The sequence below is a fragment of the Cariama cristata genome, unplaced genomic scaffold, assembly GCF_000690535.1.
Source record: "Cariama cristata isolate BGI_N322 unplaced genomic scaffold, ASM69053v1 scaffold3655, whole genome shotgun sequence".
Lineage (NCBI taxonomy): Eukaryota > Metazoa > Chordata > Aves > Cariamiformes > Cariamidae > Cariama > Cariama cristata.
The window spans coordinates 23,157-42,980 of NW_009617947.1; the positions used below are offsets into that span (position 1 = coordinate 23,157).

The 19,824-nt window shown below is 45.2% G+C and overlaps 1 protein-coding gene across 1 annotated transcript in view; it reads left to right on the forward strand.

The window, feature by feature from the left end:
• Positions 1 to 885: 885 nt before the first annotated feature.
• The window catches only part of LOC104162033 (voltage-dependent T-type calcium channel subunit alpha-1I-like), a gene marked incomplete at its 3' end in the record, with an annotated part of 87,489 nt that continues 68,550 nt past the window's right edge, over positions 886 to 19,824 (forward strand). The window contains 3 exon segments of the mRNA XM_009700667.1: positions 886 to 990; positions 1,997 to 2,130; positions 19,310 to 19,407. Coding sequence (XP_009698969.1) covers positions 898 to 990; positions 1,997 to 2,130; positions 19,310 to 19,407 — 325 coding nt within the window.

Here is a 19,824-nt window from a genome sequence, read left to right on the forward strand (position 1 = left end):
GGCAACAAATTAAAAATAAATAGGAGGAAACAATTTTTAATGTAAAGTATAATTAGCCATTGTGGCTCACGCCTGCCAACTATTATTGAAGCAGATATTTTAGTAAGGTTATCAACAAAGGATTCAAATGAATAAGCAAAGCATCTGCAGAGACACCAGCGTAGCTGAGAAAACAATTATAAAGGCTATCAATCCTTATGCTTTAGGGCGTAAACAGATCACCACCTGGGGTCAGAAACGCAATTTCCCCCTATGGTTACTGAATAACTTAATTAGGCACATTGCGGAGTTTTATCCAGCATGGGTCACTGCTGGAAGCAGAATAACAGATTAGATGGACCATTGACCTGTTCCATCATGGCAAGTCTTTATCTCCAAGTTCTTCTCAGAAGGGAAGAAGGACAATTCTAGCCTTGTGTTGTAACCCCTTCCCAGGAGGACAGTAATCACTAGGCTCACGTAGAGATCCGGCTGTCCGTTTTGATTTAAATCCCTAGATCATAGAGATCTCTGCTACATTTGAGTGTAGGCCACCATGGAAAATCTCTTCCATGTATCTGGAAGATTCAGTAAACCAACAAGGGAAGGGACTTGGCAAACCAACAGGAGAGAAGTGAGCATGCGTTTAACTGTGGCAACGATTTGACTTGTATAAATACCTTAGGCCTTTGTGCTACCTCTACTTTCCCATTTTCAAGAGAGTTTTGGCTTAAGGATTAGAGTAGTGAGGAACTGAGGGGTGGCAAAACATAATAATGTAATAAATCAGCCTACCAGCAGTTATTTCCCTTAATCTTCTTATTTTGTCACCCCAAGCCTAGAGCAAATTTCTCTTGGCCATGATGCTTTTACAGAAGTTTTCCTTGACTCTTTTCCACCTGGTTTGAGTGTGTCAGCATGATGGTGATTTTGTTAAACTGCGTTACCCTGGGGATGTACCAGCCGTGTGAGGATATGGACTGCCTTTCTGACAGGTGTAAAATCTTGCAGGTAAGCAGACTTTCTTCTTGTTGTGATGGTGTCTCAGTCCAAGTCACAAACTTGCACGCACACTTTCCTTCAGCGTGTGGGCAACACCTTCCCAGACAGGTTGACAAGAATGTCCCTGGCAATAAGCTATCCTCTTGTAAAATGGCAAGAGCTTGTTTTGAGGAGGGGAACAGAGCAAAAGAGAGATAACAAATAAAGTCTACTTGTCATCCTGCAACACAGAACAGTTGTTAACCTTCCTGATCCTATGCATAAGCAGGGATTTCCTGACATAGACAGCTATGAGGTGTATAGCTCAGAGGTAAGCTAGGGGGGAAATAACTATGGTTACAGTATCCAGGCAGGAGAGAATAGCAGCCTCCAATGCCACTCTGAGGAGCGAGGGTACTACTGAGTCCACAGGTAATGTGGCATTCAGGATGCCCAAAGAGAGAAGAAACAAAACGTGCGCCAAGGAGGGCCATGGGTACATCCAGCCTACGAATGCATTAGCTGTGGCTTGCTGCTTCCCCAAAGAGAAGGTGACAGCAAAGCTTGTCGTCTGTAGTGTTGCTGAGGCTGTGATGTTCAGGTATCTGAAGCCTCCATCTGGGATTGGGATGTGCTGTCCAAGCTGTGCGTGAAGTTGCACGATGTCCTCAGCTGAACCATTTGCAGCGGAGCGATGAGGAATCCTTCCTGGGAGACCTTGGGAGGACAGTGTTTCCCTGGCTAGGTTTGGACCTGCTGGTGCTGAGCCAACACCACCTTTCAAGTCCATGTAAGAAGTCTTTGAGTCTACGTGAATTACTTCACCCATGGGGAAAAAAACCAAACCTATAAAAGCCCCTTGCTTACTTGAGCAGCAGGAAGCTGTGATGCCAGGGCTGCATGGAAGAAGCTTTTCTGGCCCTGCCTTTAACTCATTTTCAGAAGCACTGAAATTTGTATTTATCTCGCATTCTGCATTTTAAAGTCCAAGGCTGAGAATGCTTATCAAACGTGCTCTTGGGTTTCTGTTTGGCAGGTATTTGATGATTTCATCTTCATCTTCTTTGCCATGGAAATGGTCTTAAAGATGGTGGCCCTGGGGATCTTTGGCAAGAAGTGTTACCTTGGAGATACCTGGAACCGCCTGGATTTCTTCATTGTCATGGCTGGGTAGGTCAATAATTTCTAGGTTTATTTGTTCTGATTCTGTGTTTGCTAGTTTTGCATGGAACGGAAATTATTCAGCTGAGGGGAAAGTTTCCACTCTGGTGCTACTCCAGTACATCTGCCGAACTGGAATCAGACGTCAGCAGTCTATGGAAGAAGGAGCAGACAAGGTAGCTTAGCTCCCCAGCTGATGCACAGCCATCTCTCTTGGACGCTTTGGTAGAGGGTGTTAATTTGTACCAGCTGAAGAGCTATCCCAGAGACTTTTTCTTTATTTTTCAAATGTCTGAGTGGAAGTGGTGTAACCTTTACCAAAGCTAAGGTAGCTTCTCTGTTTCCAGCAGCAGTGTTTCAAAGGTAGGAATGTCATTTTTGTTACTCTGGGCTTTTTGTCTTTGTATTGCACTGGCCTTACCCATGTTACTGTTGGGACAAGTTGACATTTGAGTGTGTTTTTTACAGCAAAGTTGCTATGGTGAAGCTCTGATTTCCCCTCTGCATGTATGAAGTGGAAAGCCTACCCAGATTTGCCTATTGAATCGCAGCAAAACGTCCATCTCTGATACTAGTGGGCATGTACTTTTTTTTTTAATTTATCCATTTTCCATTATATTGTCTTGTGGTATAGTTAAAAAAAAAAAGTAAAAAAAAAAGAAGTAACATCGCTTTTCTCACAGTAATCAACTGAACGTCTTTTCAGAGAGAAAGCCCCACTTTCCTTTTCCTCCCAGCAAGGAATTACCCGCCGTCGCTGTCACCTGGAAGCGTGTGTGTCACTGACCGAGCCAGCAGCGAGTTCGAGCTCACTTTGCAGAGTTTTCCCCTGCGGTGCAGAGCAGCACTGTCTTTATATTTGCTTTTGACACAGTTCTTCTGCGACAAGACTTGAAAGTTGTTTCCTCCGGAGGGGCATATAATTGTTTGCTTCTGGGGGGAGCAGAGATTTTTCAAACTCAGTTCAGTTGTAAAAGTTTGAAGGCTGATTCTTGGCCAGCTTGTGCATGAAAGGAAGACAGGCAGATGAAAGCTGTAGCTGTTTCTGAATTAACGCAACATGTGTGAGATGGGAAGACCTTTTTTGTGGCTAAGCCTGCTGTGATTAGCATCTGATTTTAAATGGCCCGGCATGAAGACTGCGAGTTCATCAGGAAAGGCTGAGTTAAAGCACCTGACACATGATGGTGAGAAAAGCCAAATCGTTGTATGTTCTAGCCTGAGCTCCTGGTGACAATATTGCTGGTGACTGGAGGCAGGGAAAGCGAGACCCTACCGCAGCAGACTGAGGAGGAGAGGGAAGAAAAGGTGTGTTTGAAAGGGGGACTTTGGAGCCTGCCGTGCTCCTCCATGTGGGTGATGTGCTGCGGTATGCTGGGAGGAAGGCTCTGCTCCAGGTGGGCACAGGATCACCAGTGTGTGGGGTAAACGGCTTGGGAACTCAGGGTCTACCTCTGCCTGGTGTCCCTGCAAGCATGGTATGTGAGTGGTGGTGTCTGGAGAGATGAAGAGATCAGTGGGGCAGTACTAAATGAAAGAGGGTGAGCTCAAGTGCTTACTCCGGGCAGGGAACAAGTGAAATCCGTGCTACCTAGATGAGAAGGGGGTAAACCCCATTTACGTGTTTCTCTGTCACCAGTGCTGGGAGAAATTTGAAAAGAGAAGGGAGTCTTTTGTGCATCTGATAGCAGTACTAGGAAAAAAGCTCATATCTGAACTCCTTTCAGTGCCAAGGAGACTTAGAATCAACTCCTTAGATATAAAATAATCAGTGTAGAGAATTTTTCATTTCAGGTCCAGAACTGAAAGAAATTTGTTTCCTGATTTCTATACAATTGTCCTCATGAGGTGTCAGGCTGAAATGATAGTAATCTCATTAGAATATCTGATCTCAAAAGACTTCTGCTAAAGAAAGATTTTTCCATTTAGCTATATAGAACTAATGACTACATCATGTATTTCGAGTTATAAAAGCTTGTGGTTATTAATTCATTATTCTTTGAAATTCATTAAAATTGTCTGCACTGTTTAAATCAAATCCAAGGCTCAAACTTGCCCTTACATACAGACTGTAGGCTTTTATTTAACCTCAAATTTCATCCCCAAGCTTTATCCTGGTTGGTCCCACACTTGGATCGTGGCTTCAGCTTACTCTGGGTCCAGATGCTGCCTTCGCCTTCTGACTAAGAGAAGACATCCTGCTTGAGGTCTTGCGTGTTTTCTCCATGCCAGTGAGTTAGATCCTGGTCAGAAGCTAATCAGTTTTCTCTAAGGGCCTTCTCCTTTTCATGGTCCTGAAGTCTCATTGCCTGCAAGGGAGGTCATAAATTTGGCTCTGGAGAAAACATTCATGATGTTGGAAAGTAACGCACTGCCTAGAAGACGTGCAGCATCTCTCAATTTCGAGAATAAGGACTGTGCTTCCCATCCCCTTCTCTTCCCTTCTCCCTTTCACAATGAACACCAATGAGGCAACAAAGGTTGGAAGAATAAACTTTAGCTTGGAAAAGCAAAGTGTAGGCAAGGGACCGTTCTGTCTGACTTTCCTGGGCAGCTGAGATGCCTCCATCTGGCTAGCTACATGACAGCGTGTTTTATCAAAGAGCATAATGACTATTTGCTGCTATTGCCACAGACGGTGTTTTGGTTACGTAAACTGTGTATTCAGGCATTCATTTGTAGTTTTCTCCTCACTTCCTTGGAAAGCCAGAAGCTGTAGTTTTAGTTAGCTGAATTCCCTCGTGTGCCCCTGCCCTGCTTGCCCCTGCTCCCCACGCAACCCAGCAGCTCAAGGAGGAAGACTCCATTGTCACTAAAAATGTTCAGTTTCCATGGCGATAGGAGCTGACATCACCAGAACTTTCTCCCTTCTCGCACACTCCCTCCCCCAACCACTTTCAACACGTTTTTTTCAGAAAGGATTAGAAAAAAAACAAACAAACCCCAAAACAAATCCTAAGTCAACCTTCTCCTTCATTGTTCCCCTCGGAGCTCCTAAAACCAAGCGAGGTAATTTGGGTTGAAGAATGCCAATGCCCTCGTGTGCACAACCAACCAGGGCTGCACATTCCGCTTGCTGATGCTCCAGTTCCCAACCGCTTGCTAGCGACAAGAGGTTGCGGGTTCCCAGACGTTTGAAGCAGACTGAGCTCGTCACCAGCTGTCCTGGTGGGAGTCCCTTTTCCCTTGTGTTTGTGATTAGGTCTTGTCTGTCGTCATTTGTTTGCCACAGTGATGGGTGCGTTTGGAGAGCTTGATCTGAGGCAACTTCAGAAGGCAGCTTCCTAAAGTTGAGAACCTACTATGTTTTGAAAGTTCAGGTAATACGACCGCTAATCATACTGGAAATGTCAACCAGTGTCTATACGTGCATGAATTTAGGAGAAGAGTCACTTATTTCTGGACTAGCACTCATCAACTTTTTAAGCCAGGCAGTTCTCTAGCAAAAAGACTGAACAATTTCTGCTGCTCACGCTACTGAGAGGCGCTTCTGTTCACGTGTGATTTGAGATGATGCCACAGTCCCTCTGGGAAGGGAGATGTCCCTTTACATGACTCTGTCCCAAGGGTCCCTGTGCAAGGAGTGAATTCACACAACCTATCCGGCCTTGGGGGCATTAATTCCACCAAGGGAGTGGTTATTCTGCCTCTCTTGAGCCAAGTGCTGTAATTAACGATCTGTGGTGGGAATTATGTCTGTCTCTGCCCTTCTCTGCGGCATCCCTACGACATGTTCTGCTATGCAATTTACTTGTGTGAGTAGGTAGGTAGGCTGAGGGGGAAGATGGCTTCACTATGTGGCTGGGGGGGTGATTGTGATTACAAGTATGTGCCCAAAATATGTCCAAAATCTTTCCTTAACTACTTACAGCTTGGAGTCCGATAGCTGAGGACAGGCTGATCTGTCTTTCAGAGAATGCCCCATCTTTGTCTCTCTTCGTTATCACACGGCAGCTTGCCAGATAGATCTCATAAGCTGTGGTCAAATCCCATCCTGACCGTGCCTTTGAGCGGAACGGCATGACTTGTGTATTTTGGCATTTTGAGATATACTTGCAGTGGTTTTTAACAGCTCTTAAAAGTGGTGGACATCAGAACAAGACACAGTACTCTGTGTAGCTGCTGCAGTGGTAATACTGTCTCTCTGTTCCAGCCTGAAATTTCCTAGTTCCTACAGCCAAGCATTGCAGTAGCCCATCTAATCAATCGCAGCATCTCCCTATCAATTCATTCTGCTGCTTTCTCCATTGGCTCCAAGCTTGGTTAGTTGTTTGGTTGGTGGTTTTTTTTTTTTTTTTTCCTCTGTCTCCTCTTCTAAAGAGAGAAAATCCCTTCCTATTAGTAGGAACAGCAAACTTTGTTCCCAGATGTATGCTGTTCCATTTGTTCACGCTGGAATACATATTATTTGCATTTCCAAAGCAGTTCATACTGTTCTATATTGTTGACTTGTCCTTTTCATTTCTTTTCTGTTCTCCCCAAAATATGCTTCAACTGCAAAATCTATCAGTGATTTTTTTTTTTTAATTTTCTGCCAGGTTGTGATAAATAAAGAACAGAGCGTCAAGAATTGTGCATTAGAGAAGTACATCTGCTCATGAATGAGTCCCCATTACTGTTGCATGTAAGGTTTATTACTTAGCCAGTTTTTCTCCAGCTAATGTATGTCATGATGATTTCATATCATTCCAGCCATATCAACATAATTACTTGTGCGAACCAGACTTGTAATCTCATAAGAAATTATAGCACATTAGTTTGATGATGTCTATTTTTCCTTAAACCTGTGTTGATTATAGTTAATTTTATTATCCACCTTTAATCCGTAATCTGTCAAAGCTGCATATTGGCGATTTCATTACCGTAGATCAGCATCAGTCCAGTCAGTCTATTGAGATCACTGTGTTTCTAAAGTACTGGCGCTACATCAGAATTTCTTTGACCCTTGGATGCTTTCCCAGTTCTCTGAGACTAATCGAAAATCATCAGTACCAGTCCAGATCTCTTCTGGCCATCTCTTTTAAAACTCCTGGATATAAATTATCCAGGCTGGCTTATCTTAGAATATCCCTATTTTGATAGGCACAGCCTAAAATACTTGATCACAGCTGGAGCTGAAACTAGCTCATTATCATCTGTGGTACGCATACATCATCTGACCTTCCCCACAGAACTTTTTTTTTTAATTGAAGTTTTCTGCTTTTTTACACTGTTCGTGACAATTCTGTTTTCTTGTTCCAATGATTAACTTGTACCGTTTTATGTGCTCGTTCAATTCTCTTACAAATTTTCTACAATTTCCATCTCCTAATTTATATTCATTGGTATCAACTTCCCCTCTCTTGCTATTACATTGCTGCTTTTGCTTTCACTTATGTTGTACTATCTTTTTAGCCCCTTCAGCTTTCTCTTCTCTATTGAAGCTTCTCGGATACCTCATAAATATTCCTAAACACCACTTGATGGTCATCCGCAGTTCACGAATGAAGTGTTTATCCTGACCAGTTTGATGCATGGCTGTTTATGTGTGTTTTCAACTTCATGAATATGGCCTCTCTAATTCACCAAGTATATCTAGTACTGTTGATGACCTTACTTGATTTGTGCATAACACGTGTAATCAAGTAGTCCTAGCTTTAAGTTCTATGACAAAAAAGAAAAAGCATTTAATAGACAGTCTCTGTATCTTCAATCCTTAAATGCAATTTTCTTTGAGTTGTAAGGCACATCACTGTAAATCCTGAGAAATTGCAAGGAGATTTAGGTGTCCACAGCGCATGTTGCCCAAATTCAACTCTTGCAGATGGGTAAGGAGAGGGTTTTTCCCCTATGAATTACAGACCAATACCAAGAGAGCTAGTCAGCTTGTTTTCTAGTGTGATCTAGACATATCTACCCACCATGGATGGAGACTGCACCACATCTCTGTGCCCTAGCCCCACTGCTGATTTATCTCTGTAACTACTCTGAGCCTCCCTTCCCTCTTTGGATTTATGTCCGTTGTGTCTTGTTCTCTTGCCATGCACCACAGTGAAGAGCCCGGCTTCATCTCCTTACTGACCTCCTTGTAGGTACTAAGGAGCTGCTGCTAGGTCCCTCCAAAATCATCTCCTCTCCAGGTTGAACAAGCCCCCATCCCTTAGCCTCTCATCCCAGGGCAAGTGCTCTGGCCCCTGATTATCTTGGTGACCCTCCACTGAACTTGCTCCAGTTTATCAACATCTTTCTTGTATTGGGGAGCACCAAACTGAATGGGCTGTTCTAGATGTGGTCTACCAAGTGTGAAGTAAAGGGGATAATCCCTTTCCTCATCTCCTGTCCACACTCCCGTTGGTGCAGCTTGGTATGACATCAGGCTTCCTCACATGGACCATGGGTTGCCTGCTGTCCCCCAGGACCCAGAGGTCCTTTTCAGCAGAGCCATGACCCATCGGTCCTTAGGCAGGGGGTCAGTCCAGCACAGCTGCAGGACCTTGTGTTTGTCTGTTGAATTTCATGAGGGTCCTGTCAGCCCATTTCTCTAGCCAGGAGGAATTCTCTATTTTATGTGGCAGAAAATGAAACCGTAAGTATTCATTTCCACATTGTCACTGGTTCCGTACTAGAAAATGCCATTTTTGACAGAGTGTGCTACTCCCCCTCCCTTTCTGTCCACTTAAGCCTCCCTAGCTAGGTTAAACTCCTTGATTTTAATATTCCTTTCATGCAGATCTTCCCATCAGGCTTTCTTAATGCCATTTAGGCTGTTTATGCTCATAAAATGAACAATTCCTATTCTCTTTATTACTCAGGCCCCTGGCACTAGTGTATAGACGATACTGTTTTTCTCCTCTTTACATCTTTTAGTGCCTTGATTTAGTTTTGTTCTTGATATGGAGGCTCTGTAAGAATTAACTTTTTTCTTAATTTCATCGCTCTCCCCTTTTGGTCTTTAATTTAACAATGTCCTGACTGGTCTGTCTCTCAGTGCTCTAAAAACTAATTCTTCTAATGAAATGCTGGTTAATATTCTGCTTCTCCAGGGGTAGCCCAGTGCTCTGCAAATCTCCTGCCCTATGTGGCTGGCCAAGCCAGTGGTTCATTACCAGATTCCTCCATTATCTCCTTTGCCTGTTGGCCAGGATGGGCCACCAAGGAGCTCAGCTGAATATTTCTTTTCCATCTTCAGAAATTGTCTATAATCTGTGACATATCATGAGAAGAAAAACAATTCATTTCAAAATGCATCATCATTGGTAAATATTGTCCTAGAATTTTGAAAACCTTACTAAGTTTGCTTTTTTTATCTCCTTTCCCTTATAGTATGGCAACACAGCTGCCCTGATATCTTCATTTCTTTTCCAGAGCATCCTTTCCTTTCTGAGTAGTTGTGCGGCCTTTGTTGAGAGTTTTCCAGCATCTTTGTACAGCTGGAGATCGCTTTGCAGGCATGCCTGATAGCCCCTTAGATTGAGTAGAGCATTTCTTCTGACTCCTTGTGCCTTTTGGCTAGTTGCTTCAGGAGTACTTTATGCAGATTCCACACTGGGAGCCTGGAAAATATTGCTCTCTAATAACTGAGATGATGATTATTATTATCCTCATTATTTGTACTTTCCCTCTCTGGCAGTTATCTACTGTCCTTGATTTCTGCTTCCCCTAATTCCTTAGATGTTGCATCTTTTATTCCATAAACCTGCAGCGATGCTGCTTCCCAAATCCATCCACCTATGCTCTCTTCAAACCCGTGCAGCGTCAGTGTGCGTACCTCTGAACACCGACTCTCTCCTTACTGGGAAGACACTGGTTTACACTAACAGCCCCAAGTTCATCCCTTTGCATTTCAGCCCAGGAAAGGGGGCTGGCAGCTCTCTGAAGGGTGAGAGGTACCAGCATCCCAGCCTCAAACACCCACCTGTTCCCAAGAAACAAAATTGGCATCACGCGGTGCCCTCCCATGCCGGGAAGATGCTGCTTACCCTGAAACACACCGGTTGGCCTTAATCTCGCAAGACGGGGAAGTGCGTTGCCAATCTTCTGCTTTCTTTTTGCTTTTAATTAACTACGTTCCTTCAGGGACCTGGTCAGAATTTGCATAGTTATGACTTTAAAATCTCAGACCATTAAATACTTATTAGCAGCAGTGTAAACAGCAGAATGCTCAGAAAATCCTGGTTAGCTAATCTTCGATGCCAAATGAAAGTTTCCATAAAATTATGGCAAGTTAAAACTGTAATAAATGCAGTAATTAGGTGTTTCAAGCAGTGATCAGATAAAGATGGAAACCAGCAAGCAGCAAGCTAAATAACATCTTAACCAACGGCAGAAATATTAGAAGCACAGCCCTTCCCCCCAACATGCAATCACTTTTTCCTCCTTAATGATACTAATTATTTAATTTGCTTTCTCCTAGTAAAACTATCCATAGATGTGCAGCACATTGAAATGAAAGCAGTCATCAAAATGAAATGAATCACACCAGAGAAGAATCAAAACAAGGACGTAGTGGTACCCTGCATGTGTTACGTGTGGTTCAACACCAGCAGATTTGCAGGACCAAAATGCAGACACCCTTTTTTCCCTTTTTTTTCTTTTTTTCCTCTAAGCAATGAAATACAGAGCTCAGAACCTGTGCTCAGACTCTTGGTTTTCAAAAGTGAGGTCCTGTCACTCGTCTTCAGTCGTCTGAGCTTGGCGAGTCCCCCTGGCTTTCTTATCACAGTGTGAAAACCCGCTTATGTCTTTTCATATCATGTCTCTGAAACTATTAAGAAACTCTGACGTTTTCTCTTAGTACACAGTTTGGAGAGAAATCTGAGTGTTCATGGGTGTGAAATAATCACATTCCAGGCAGCAAGGGACCAGTCTCGTAGGCTCTGGAAGCTTTCAGCAGCTTTTGCTTGCAGAGCAATTAAAAAAAAAAAAAAAATTTTTTTTTCTTACTGGGAGGGACAGTTACAGGTTATTTTTTTAAGAATACTAAGCATCATAGCTCTGGAGCTGACTGTGTAATTAGTAATTGATCTATCACTGAAGAAATGTCTTTTTACTAACAGAATTATAGCCTCTTTAATTTTTTTCTTTTATAAAGGGTGAGAAAAGGATGTAATTTTTGCAGTCCTTGCTTTATTAACGAAGGATTTTTTTTTTCTTTACTTCTATCTTTCAGCTTTTATGTCAGCAGAGAGTTGTCTTTTTGCAGCATGATGAGCTCTAACTTTTAAAGAGATAAGCAGGACTACTTAGCTGAGTACGCTGTGGCTTGCAGAGCAATTTAGAGGCCTACTGTGTAATGTGACTGTGGAGTCCCCGTCCCTGGAGGGGTTTGAGAAAAGCCTGGAGGTGGCACTTAGTGCCATGGTGTAGCTGACACGGTGGTGTGGTGCAAAGGTTGGACTCGATGATCCCAGAGGTCTCTTCTGACCAAACTGATTCTGTGATTCTCTCTGGCCACATCCCATATGATGCAATTCCATCCTTTCTATGGTAGGTGTTGAAAGGAGTTTGACTCGTCTATTTAGGGTGCGTTTTGAATCCTGGTCCCAGAGGCATCAAGCGGTGCAGAATGTGTGCAAATGCTTGCTCAGCTTGCTCTTGAACTATATATCAAGTGAGCTGATAGCAGGTTTGGTCCTGGGGGCTGCCTGGCAGCCCTATGCCTCCTGCACCATGGAGCAACTTATGTCCATATAGAAAAAGATCAGGTCCAAATGACCTGTCGGTTGGGAGCCGGGGCATCTGTGAAGACAATACTTTTAAGGAGGAGTCTGTAGGTGACTGCAGTCCTGATGTGCTTAGCCCACCCGATGCGGGCTGGTGCCCTGTGCTGTCTGAAGCCCCTGCCCATTCCCAATGCACTGGTAAAGGTTGTCCCTTCTTGCAGCTGTGAGCAAATGAAGGAATGGGGGCTTGGGCCATGACACAACTCTCTGAGCAGAGAAAAGGTGACACCTAGAAAGAGACACTAATTTCTGCCATAGCCCCCGGGATCTTTGGGGCCAAGTTAAGGATGTGGCTCCAGGTGTAGAGCAAAAGGGCTGGTATGGTGCAGAAATCTTAGAAAGCAGGTCCTGCCTGGGAGTCTGACAGTCCTGGGGCTGGCAAGTAACCTGTTTGCGTGCGCCGTGTGCGTTTTTTTTCTCTTCGCTGGTATGTGTGCGTCCTGGAGCTGCAGACTCGAGGTGGAAGCAGTTGCCCTCCTCTCTTGCCTGGCATCTGGGCAGGTCTTGCCAAAATCTCCTGGCTCTGCTCCTGATGTCTCGAGATGGGTTTGTGAGAGATCAGATTCATCCCTTACCGGTGCCTGCCTGCTTACAGCTCTCCTTGTGTACAGGCTAAGGTACATCCAGCCTTAGCAAGGGCTGCAAGGAGGTGTCTCGAATGCCACCCGTGCTCTGGCTGTTCAGCTGTGTGCTCTTCCTCCTGCCTCCTTACTGTTGCTGCAACACTGGTCCCCGCTACCCAGGCAGTCGTGGGCACCAGTAAGTGGATTTTTCTGCCTGTCTTCCCTTTTTTTGCATACCACAGATTCAGCTAATATTGCCCCTGAGGGAGCCTGGCCAGCCCCGTTCTCCATGTCCCCTGCCCACTGCTACACCTTTGGCCACAGAGGACCAGGACTGGGTGGATCTAGTGATGCACATGCTTTTTAATTTCCTTTCATCAGAATGGTTCATTAATATAAGAGGGGAGATATGGCACCGTTTGAAGTACATTGTCCAGTGAGAGGACCGGCTTTGCTCCTTCTTTGTGTTGTAGCCACAGTCTTTAAAGGTAGAGCAAAGGCAGTGAGATCTTCTTCTCGTTCTGGTGTGTACCACAGAGGTGGCTGGATTTAGGGATAAATTAGTCTACCACCACCACCCCACAAACTGCAAGTGGGAGATTTGAACTGTGGCGTGGCTCACATGTCAGGGGGATGGACACCTTGGTAAATGGAGAGATGTCAGCTTCAACTTTTGTTGTTTATACCTGAATTAAAAATTCAGACAGGGAAAACTGGCAGATTTAGTCTTATATTTTCCCTGTGACTGCTATGTTCTGGATCTTTGAAGTGGTAGAAATTCCAGTTTGTGGAATTTGGTGGCCAAATCAAGGAACCAAGGATGGAAAGGCATATTCTTGTATGCAGCAGACATTGGTTAAATCACATCTAGTCCTGGTATAGGTACACGTCAGGCTTAGACCCCTGACATAACTGAGAAGCTGAAGGAATCGAGCAGAGAGCGACCAAACAATCTTCCGCCTTGGTCACCCCGGGTGCCCATAGGTGCCAAGACCAAATAAAAGTCCATAGGCAGGAAAAGCTTCGCTTTGCACGGAGACTCATAGCAAGCCTGAAATTACAGCGAGGAAGTCACAGCCATGAAGTTTCTGGCTTCAGTGCCAAACCCAAATTTATTTGACAAAGAAATATGAATTGATTAGACTGCAGTTAATTAGATTTCAATTGAAAACCCCTATCAGAGAAGGGGAATTAGGCAGCATTTGAATTTGACAAAAACATATTGGCTTTGTGTCATAAGAAAAATACTGCCTCAGTATCTTTCTTGAATGCTTCCAGAATACATTTTAAATATTATTTCTTGGCTGCTAATTTTCAGCAAATACAAGTTCAGGAGCTAAGATTAGGAAAGTTAATAAGTATTTAATGAAGGTATAAGGAGATGTAAATGTGAAGAGGTAAATGGTAATGTTTGAACTGTTTTAGTCATGGATTCGATCGAATGTAATTGCGAGGAAGCTGCTAGCCAGGCACTGCATAAGTACGTTATCTTGGGTTACATGTACTGCAAGATAGTCTGAATTTTCTGGACTCCTTACATGGTTTTCATATTCTTGCTATGTCTATTTTATGTAGTCTTAGTTTTCACTCTTCCATTCTGCTGGTCAGTCTGCTCTCCCGTGCCTGGCACAGAGCCATGCTGGCCCTGCATTTCTGCTGTTGGGCAACAAGCATCACTCTTCTCTCCCAAGTTTCATTGCTGCTGGAGAAGTGGAGACTGCCACAACAGATCCAAGCCCATTCTTCAGCTCACGGGTGCAGAAGAGCAAAAGAGGTGCCAAGCTGTAGCTGATGATGTTATTCTGCTGCTGTTGAGACCTCATGAGCAGTGAAGGTTTGCTGTGCTGGTGGTTTGTGTGGCCCCTTGTCCTCATGTGCTTGCTGTCCGCTCCGGTGACTTGGCATGGGATGGAGGTACACTGGACCAGCTGCTTTCTGGACAGGGTCAATGTACTAACAGATTACTCACTCTTTTGTCACGCTAGCTCGATCTCATCTCTGTTAAACTCAAGGTCGCTTGTGTTGTTCAGCTGAGCAGACTTACCTGAGCGTAGGCTAATGTTTATCAGCAAGGCAGAGACTAAGTTGGAGGAGGAAGCAGAAAGATGATCAAGACAAAAGGAATAAAGAGGAAGATGGAACAGGAAAGAAAAGATTGGGAAGGGAATTGAAGGATGTGAGGCAATGTGGAAACAGATGAAAGAAAGGCAAAGGGCGAATGGAAAAACTGGAAGTTAAGCAGGAAGATTAAAATGAGGGGTGGAAGTGTTGCAGGCGGGCATGAGCCAGAGGCATATAAAAAGAGAGGGGTGGTGGGGGGGGTGAGATGCCTTGAGCGTGGGAGGGAGGTAGAACAAGAATGGAGAGGCCTTCCCTGCCAGGCATCCCCCCTGCTTCTGCAGGACAAACCCCATGCATGCAGCCGATGCTCCTGTCCCATTTCCCACCCTGTCAGCTTTCCCACCATGCATCAACCTTGAGCCATGTGGCCTGTGGACGGTGTGTGGGTCAATCTTCTCTCCTTCCAGAAGAGTTCCATGTGGAAAGTTTTGAAGAAGAAAATCTCTAGCGAGGGAAGAAGAATTACTGTATAAATTTAATTATCCTGACAGCTCAATGCTCAAATCCCATCACAGATCAGGAGTTTCTCTCTGATTTAGCATGGTTCCAACTTCCTAACCTGCACCTGCACTCGCCCACCCACACCAGGGCCTGCAAAATACTTTAGCTTTGCCAGAAATGAGCTGCCATGTCCCTCAGGAGTGATGCATTCCCCCCTGCCATATCACGATAAGGGGAAACGACAGCTCACAACCAGCATATGGTTTTTGTTTTTTCTTTTTTTCCACATTCTAGACTTTGTCTGACTGTCCCTGGACCTTAGAGAAACTAAGGATTTTACAAACAAGATATGCTTAAAGCAGCCAAGAAAGAGGCACGAAGGGCATGTCAGGTCGTGGGGGCTACCCTTGCTGATGGCACCGAGCTACCACAAAGCGAGGACAAGGAGCCTGGAAAACTCCTGGAGTTTAACAAGGAAGCAACTGTTTTGTACAAGCTTTAACGTTTCCTTGCTCTTGGTTATGAACACCCAGCAAACACACGGTTCCCTGGGTTGCTGGTGCGACAAAGGTCCAAGCACCGAAGGTTGGATGCCTGCATGAGAGTCCAAATAAGCACCGTGCGCCTAATCCACCATCACGAGATCTTGAGACACAGACACGGGAAAATGTGACCCTCTGGATGTAAATTTGCTGCCAGTTTCTGGATGATCACTTTTGGCGAGGAGCCCTTTTGACTTTCTGTCAACCTGTCACCACCTCCACATGCAGGGGGTAGGAGATCAAGTACAACCCAAACCTAGGAGGGGTTAGGTGGACTGGGTTTCCAGGCAGTGGGGAGCAGAGCTGGCTGGAGAAAGATAAGAGCAAAACCACCTGGGCTGGCAGTCCCTGAAATGCTGCAGATGCCCAGAGACTCCAGCAGAGTTGCTTAGAGATCCCATTTCGTTAGAAAAAGGAGGCAACATTTGGATTCATTGGCTTTACCTACACAGGCAATGTTTGGTTGTGTTTTTTTGTTAATCAATGGAGTTTCTTTTCACTCCGGTCACCTGCAGTCCATCGTGGTATGGGCATGCTACCCTTGTGCAAAGAAAGGTGTGAACATGAGCTGATGCTAAAACCATCACTAGGAACAAAAGGGAGACAACAAGTGGCCCTGATGCAAAATTGTACTGGAATTGTGTTGGATATGATTTACGTGACTATAATAGATATAACTCATCCATAGGGATTTAAGCATCCTGGATGTGTCTCTGTTACTACAGCCAAGACCAGGAGGCCTCAGAAAGAACCATAAGCAGAAGGGGTCTGCAAAGTGAGCCAAAACCCTAGGGCCTGCTTAGGGCTGAGCTCGTCTTTGTTAGAAGTTGCTCTCTGAAAAATTTATCAGTTGCCCTTCTCTGACCCCTCTTTGGGAACAGCCTGCTGTTTTCGTCGGCAGTGATTGACTGTTCAGCATTTTTTTTTTCCTAGCTAAACTGGAACGTAATCGCAGCAAATCTGTGACCACCAAGGGCTGCAGGAGGCCAGCTCGCTGGCTGTCTGAACCGCACAATTACAGCTGGGGCAGCATCCATCTTGCTCTGAAAGGACTCGTGCTCACTACTTTGACGACTGTGAATTTTCTACGACACACGGGCTGTGCCACGTAGGTGGCAAGCTTATTCCAGCTAGGAGAGAGCAGTGACGCACACCTGGTTAAGGTTACTCCCGTTTTAATGCCAACAACGTGGCTGTAGCCACAAGAGGACAAAACTTGAACAGTTTGTAAATGGAGGTTCTATTTTTAAATGAATTTTGTATGGCTAAGTCTAAGAAAAGACGTCACCTCTGCCTACTGCTTTCCTCTCAGCCCTGGCCCTGTGCTGTTCCCCTGTGCTCATTTTCTGTGAGGGTCACGGTGTTCTTCAGGACTTCTCGTTTGGTCACTTGCAGTTCAGAAAAGACCACTTTTTGCAATTAGATGTGTTTTGGGGCTATTTGCTTCTTTGGCATCCGACAGAATTTGTTTCAGGTTGTTCTGCTACCACTCAAAAATAATTTTTTTACGTTCAGAGGTCTGACCTCCACCCAGTGCTCTAGGGGACGTAATTTTTTTTTAGGAGAAGAAAGGAAGTTCTGTGGGATTTCACCAAGAATGGAGACCTTGATGTTTCTGTGCATATACCTAGCCCCTACAGCGGACTGCAGCACAGGGACTCCTTTGGTCATGCAGCCGCCTCTAGGTGTCGAATCTCCGCTGTGCAGAGATGCTTGCCGACATCCTGGGAGCAACGCAGCTGTGTCCGTATGGTGCTTTGCCCGTAACCGTAGTTCCAAAGTTTTAGCAGGTCGATCTAATTTTGGAGCAACAACACACTGATGAGCCTGTCTTGCTTTTTGCTTTCGGAGCAAGGTGGATCAGTGCTTACTCCAGGCCCTTTGCACTGTGTTTATTTGCACCATGCGGGTATGTCCTTTGTGTGATGCCCTGTAGGTGCGTTTATATCTGCGTACGTTCTTCTTCCTTTCATACCCGCTTCCCAATTTTCTCTGACTGAACCCTGAGCCTCTGTCTGTCACTAATGCTTTCTGTAGGCTATCTAAGTATTGCTGCTCGGTTTGGGGTTGGGTTTTTGGGGTTGCATTTTTTGGAGGGGTGTGAATATTTTGATTATCTGCATGAAATCCCTCCTCTCTCTTTCTGCGCTCCGCGTATGTGGAACTGACAGCTCCAGGGAGGTAAATGAATGCCACTGCATTTCACAGGAAGAATTATTTCTTGCAATTACCCTAAAAGTGCAGGAGAGAACAGAGTGAAAGGAACGAGGGAGAGAAAGAAAGAGAGCATGAGAGAGAATAATCACAACACTTCGACAGGTTTACCCCATTGTGTTTGAAAATCTATCGCTCTGACAAGTCCCCTTTGTGAAAGGTGTAGACAGATAAGTAGACATTTGCTCTTCAAGGTCCTTTTGAGTGAAGAGGGTAATCGATAGAAGGATCAGTCCGTTTCATTCAAGTTTCACTCAAGTCCTCTCTCTGATATTTCTTATGGACCAGCTGTACCCCGTGTCCCTCTCGATGTCTCGCTTGGGCTCTCTGATTCACTCCTCAGTGGTTCCTGGGCAGAGGGATTTGGGTGGACTTTACGTTACTGGACTGTTGACTTACGGGTCTTTCTATATAAATTGTAATGGTTTTGGTTTGAGAAGGGGTGCAGTAACAAAAGGCTGTGTCCCCTGATCCCTCGCTGTCTCTTGAGCACGTTGAAAGGCCAAAGGAGCTTTTTGTAGCTTCATTGTTCACATCTGAGAAGTGATTCAGGAGAAGCAGCTCATGTCCTGACTCTGCTGCTGTTTCACCTGCCAACTTTGTCACCCTCTTGATCCCCTCTGCACATCAGGGTCACTCCGGGGAAGCTGGTGGCAACAGCCCATGTCTTCCTGGAGACCTCATGCATCTATGTTGACCGAGACATGCAAAATGCTTTGAGATCCTCAGGTGGAAATTCATGGCCAGGGTAAATCGTTAGTATAATCCAATTTCTCACTGTACTTTCCAAGAGGCAGGCAAGTTACTGGATGTTTGCCTTACTGGGCAGGGAGGGGAGCACTGGGCTAAAGGATGCTGGACCAGGTCACTTTTTTTTGCCTGTACCTGCTGCTCTTGCAGTAAAGCCAATGCATTAGTCATAAGTGTTTGCACTTTGAGGTTATTTAGGGAGCATGCTGTTGGGTTAGGAAAGCTAAGGTCTAGCATATGTCCTAAAATTAGGCTTTTCCCCTTCTGGCTGGTGTCAGGAAGGAGTGATTCACAGTTATGGGAGAAGCCTTCCTACTTAGCTGAAGAAGTTACCACTTTACGAGTTTACTTCTACATGGGGTAAAACAGGTTAGCTGGAGCCAGCTCCAGAGACCTCATCCTGCACTGTGAGATGAGAGGAACACAGGGAGCACCCCGCTGTGCTGCAGGTAACACTCAGCAAAACTGGCTATGTAGTCCTCCTCCTCCTGGGAAACGTCCACCCCATGTGCATGCCCTCACCAGGAGTGCGTGCTTCTTGTCGGGGAATCTTCACGCAGCTACTTCCCCTCCTGACAGTCACAGCAGGTAAGTGTTATTGTAGCTCCTGGCCTGCATCCACGTGGCACGGTCTCGCCGCTCGCTGCCTTGCTGTGGACAAGCTGTGTTTTCTGCTAGGGGAGCTGTGGGCTCTGGTCTTGCTCCTAGAAACTTCAGTTTGCTCCCAAAATCTCAGGCTTCATCCCCATGATTTCCAGAAAGCCTTCAATGAAGAAATGACGACTCTGTGGCTCAACCCAAAATTTTGGATTCTTTTAAACTTTCTTTTTTTCCCCCTCTCTCTCCTATTCTGCAGGATGGTGGAGTACTCCCTGGATCTCCAGAACATTAACTTGTCTGCAATCCGTACTGTCCGAGTCCTGAGACCCCTGAAAGCCATCAACCGTGTGCCTAGTAAGTCATGCTTCCCTCTTACACCTGCTCAGCTTGGGTTGTGGGAGTACGTGATTAGTAAGGCTGTGTGTGATGGTTTTCTCCTGGTGGGGTTCAGGTGCAAAGTGAGTGGAGGCTGCTGCAAGGTGTGTGCAGATTTTCCCCATCGTGGGGCCAGATGGTGTCGTTGAATGGGCAGGAAAACTGCAGTTTCCCAGCGTATCTACCCTGGTCGTCTTTTGTGCAGGGCCATGCTGATGGCTCAGGAGCTGAAGCTGAGCAATGTGCAGTAAAGGAAAAAGTTTTTTCTCACTCTTACTGAAGGACATTGAAGGTTTGATAATGTCTGCAGCCTCAAAAAGGGATGTGTGTGAGGTCGGGAGAGAGGTGAGCCGGGGGAAGCAGGGAGAATTGGTTTGCTCAGGCTTTCACACGCTC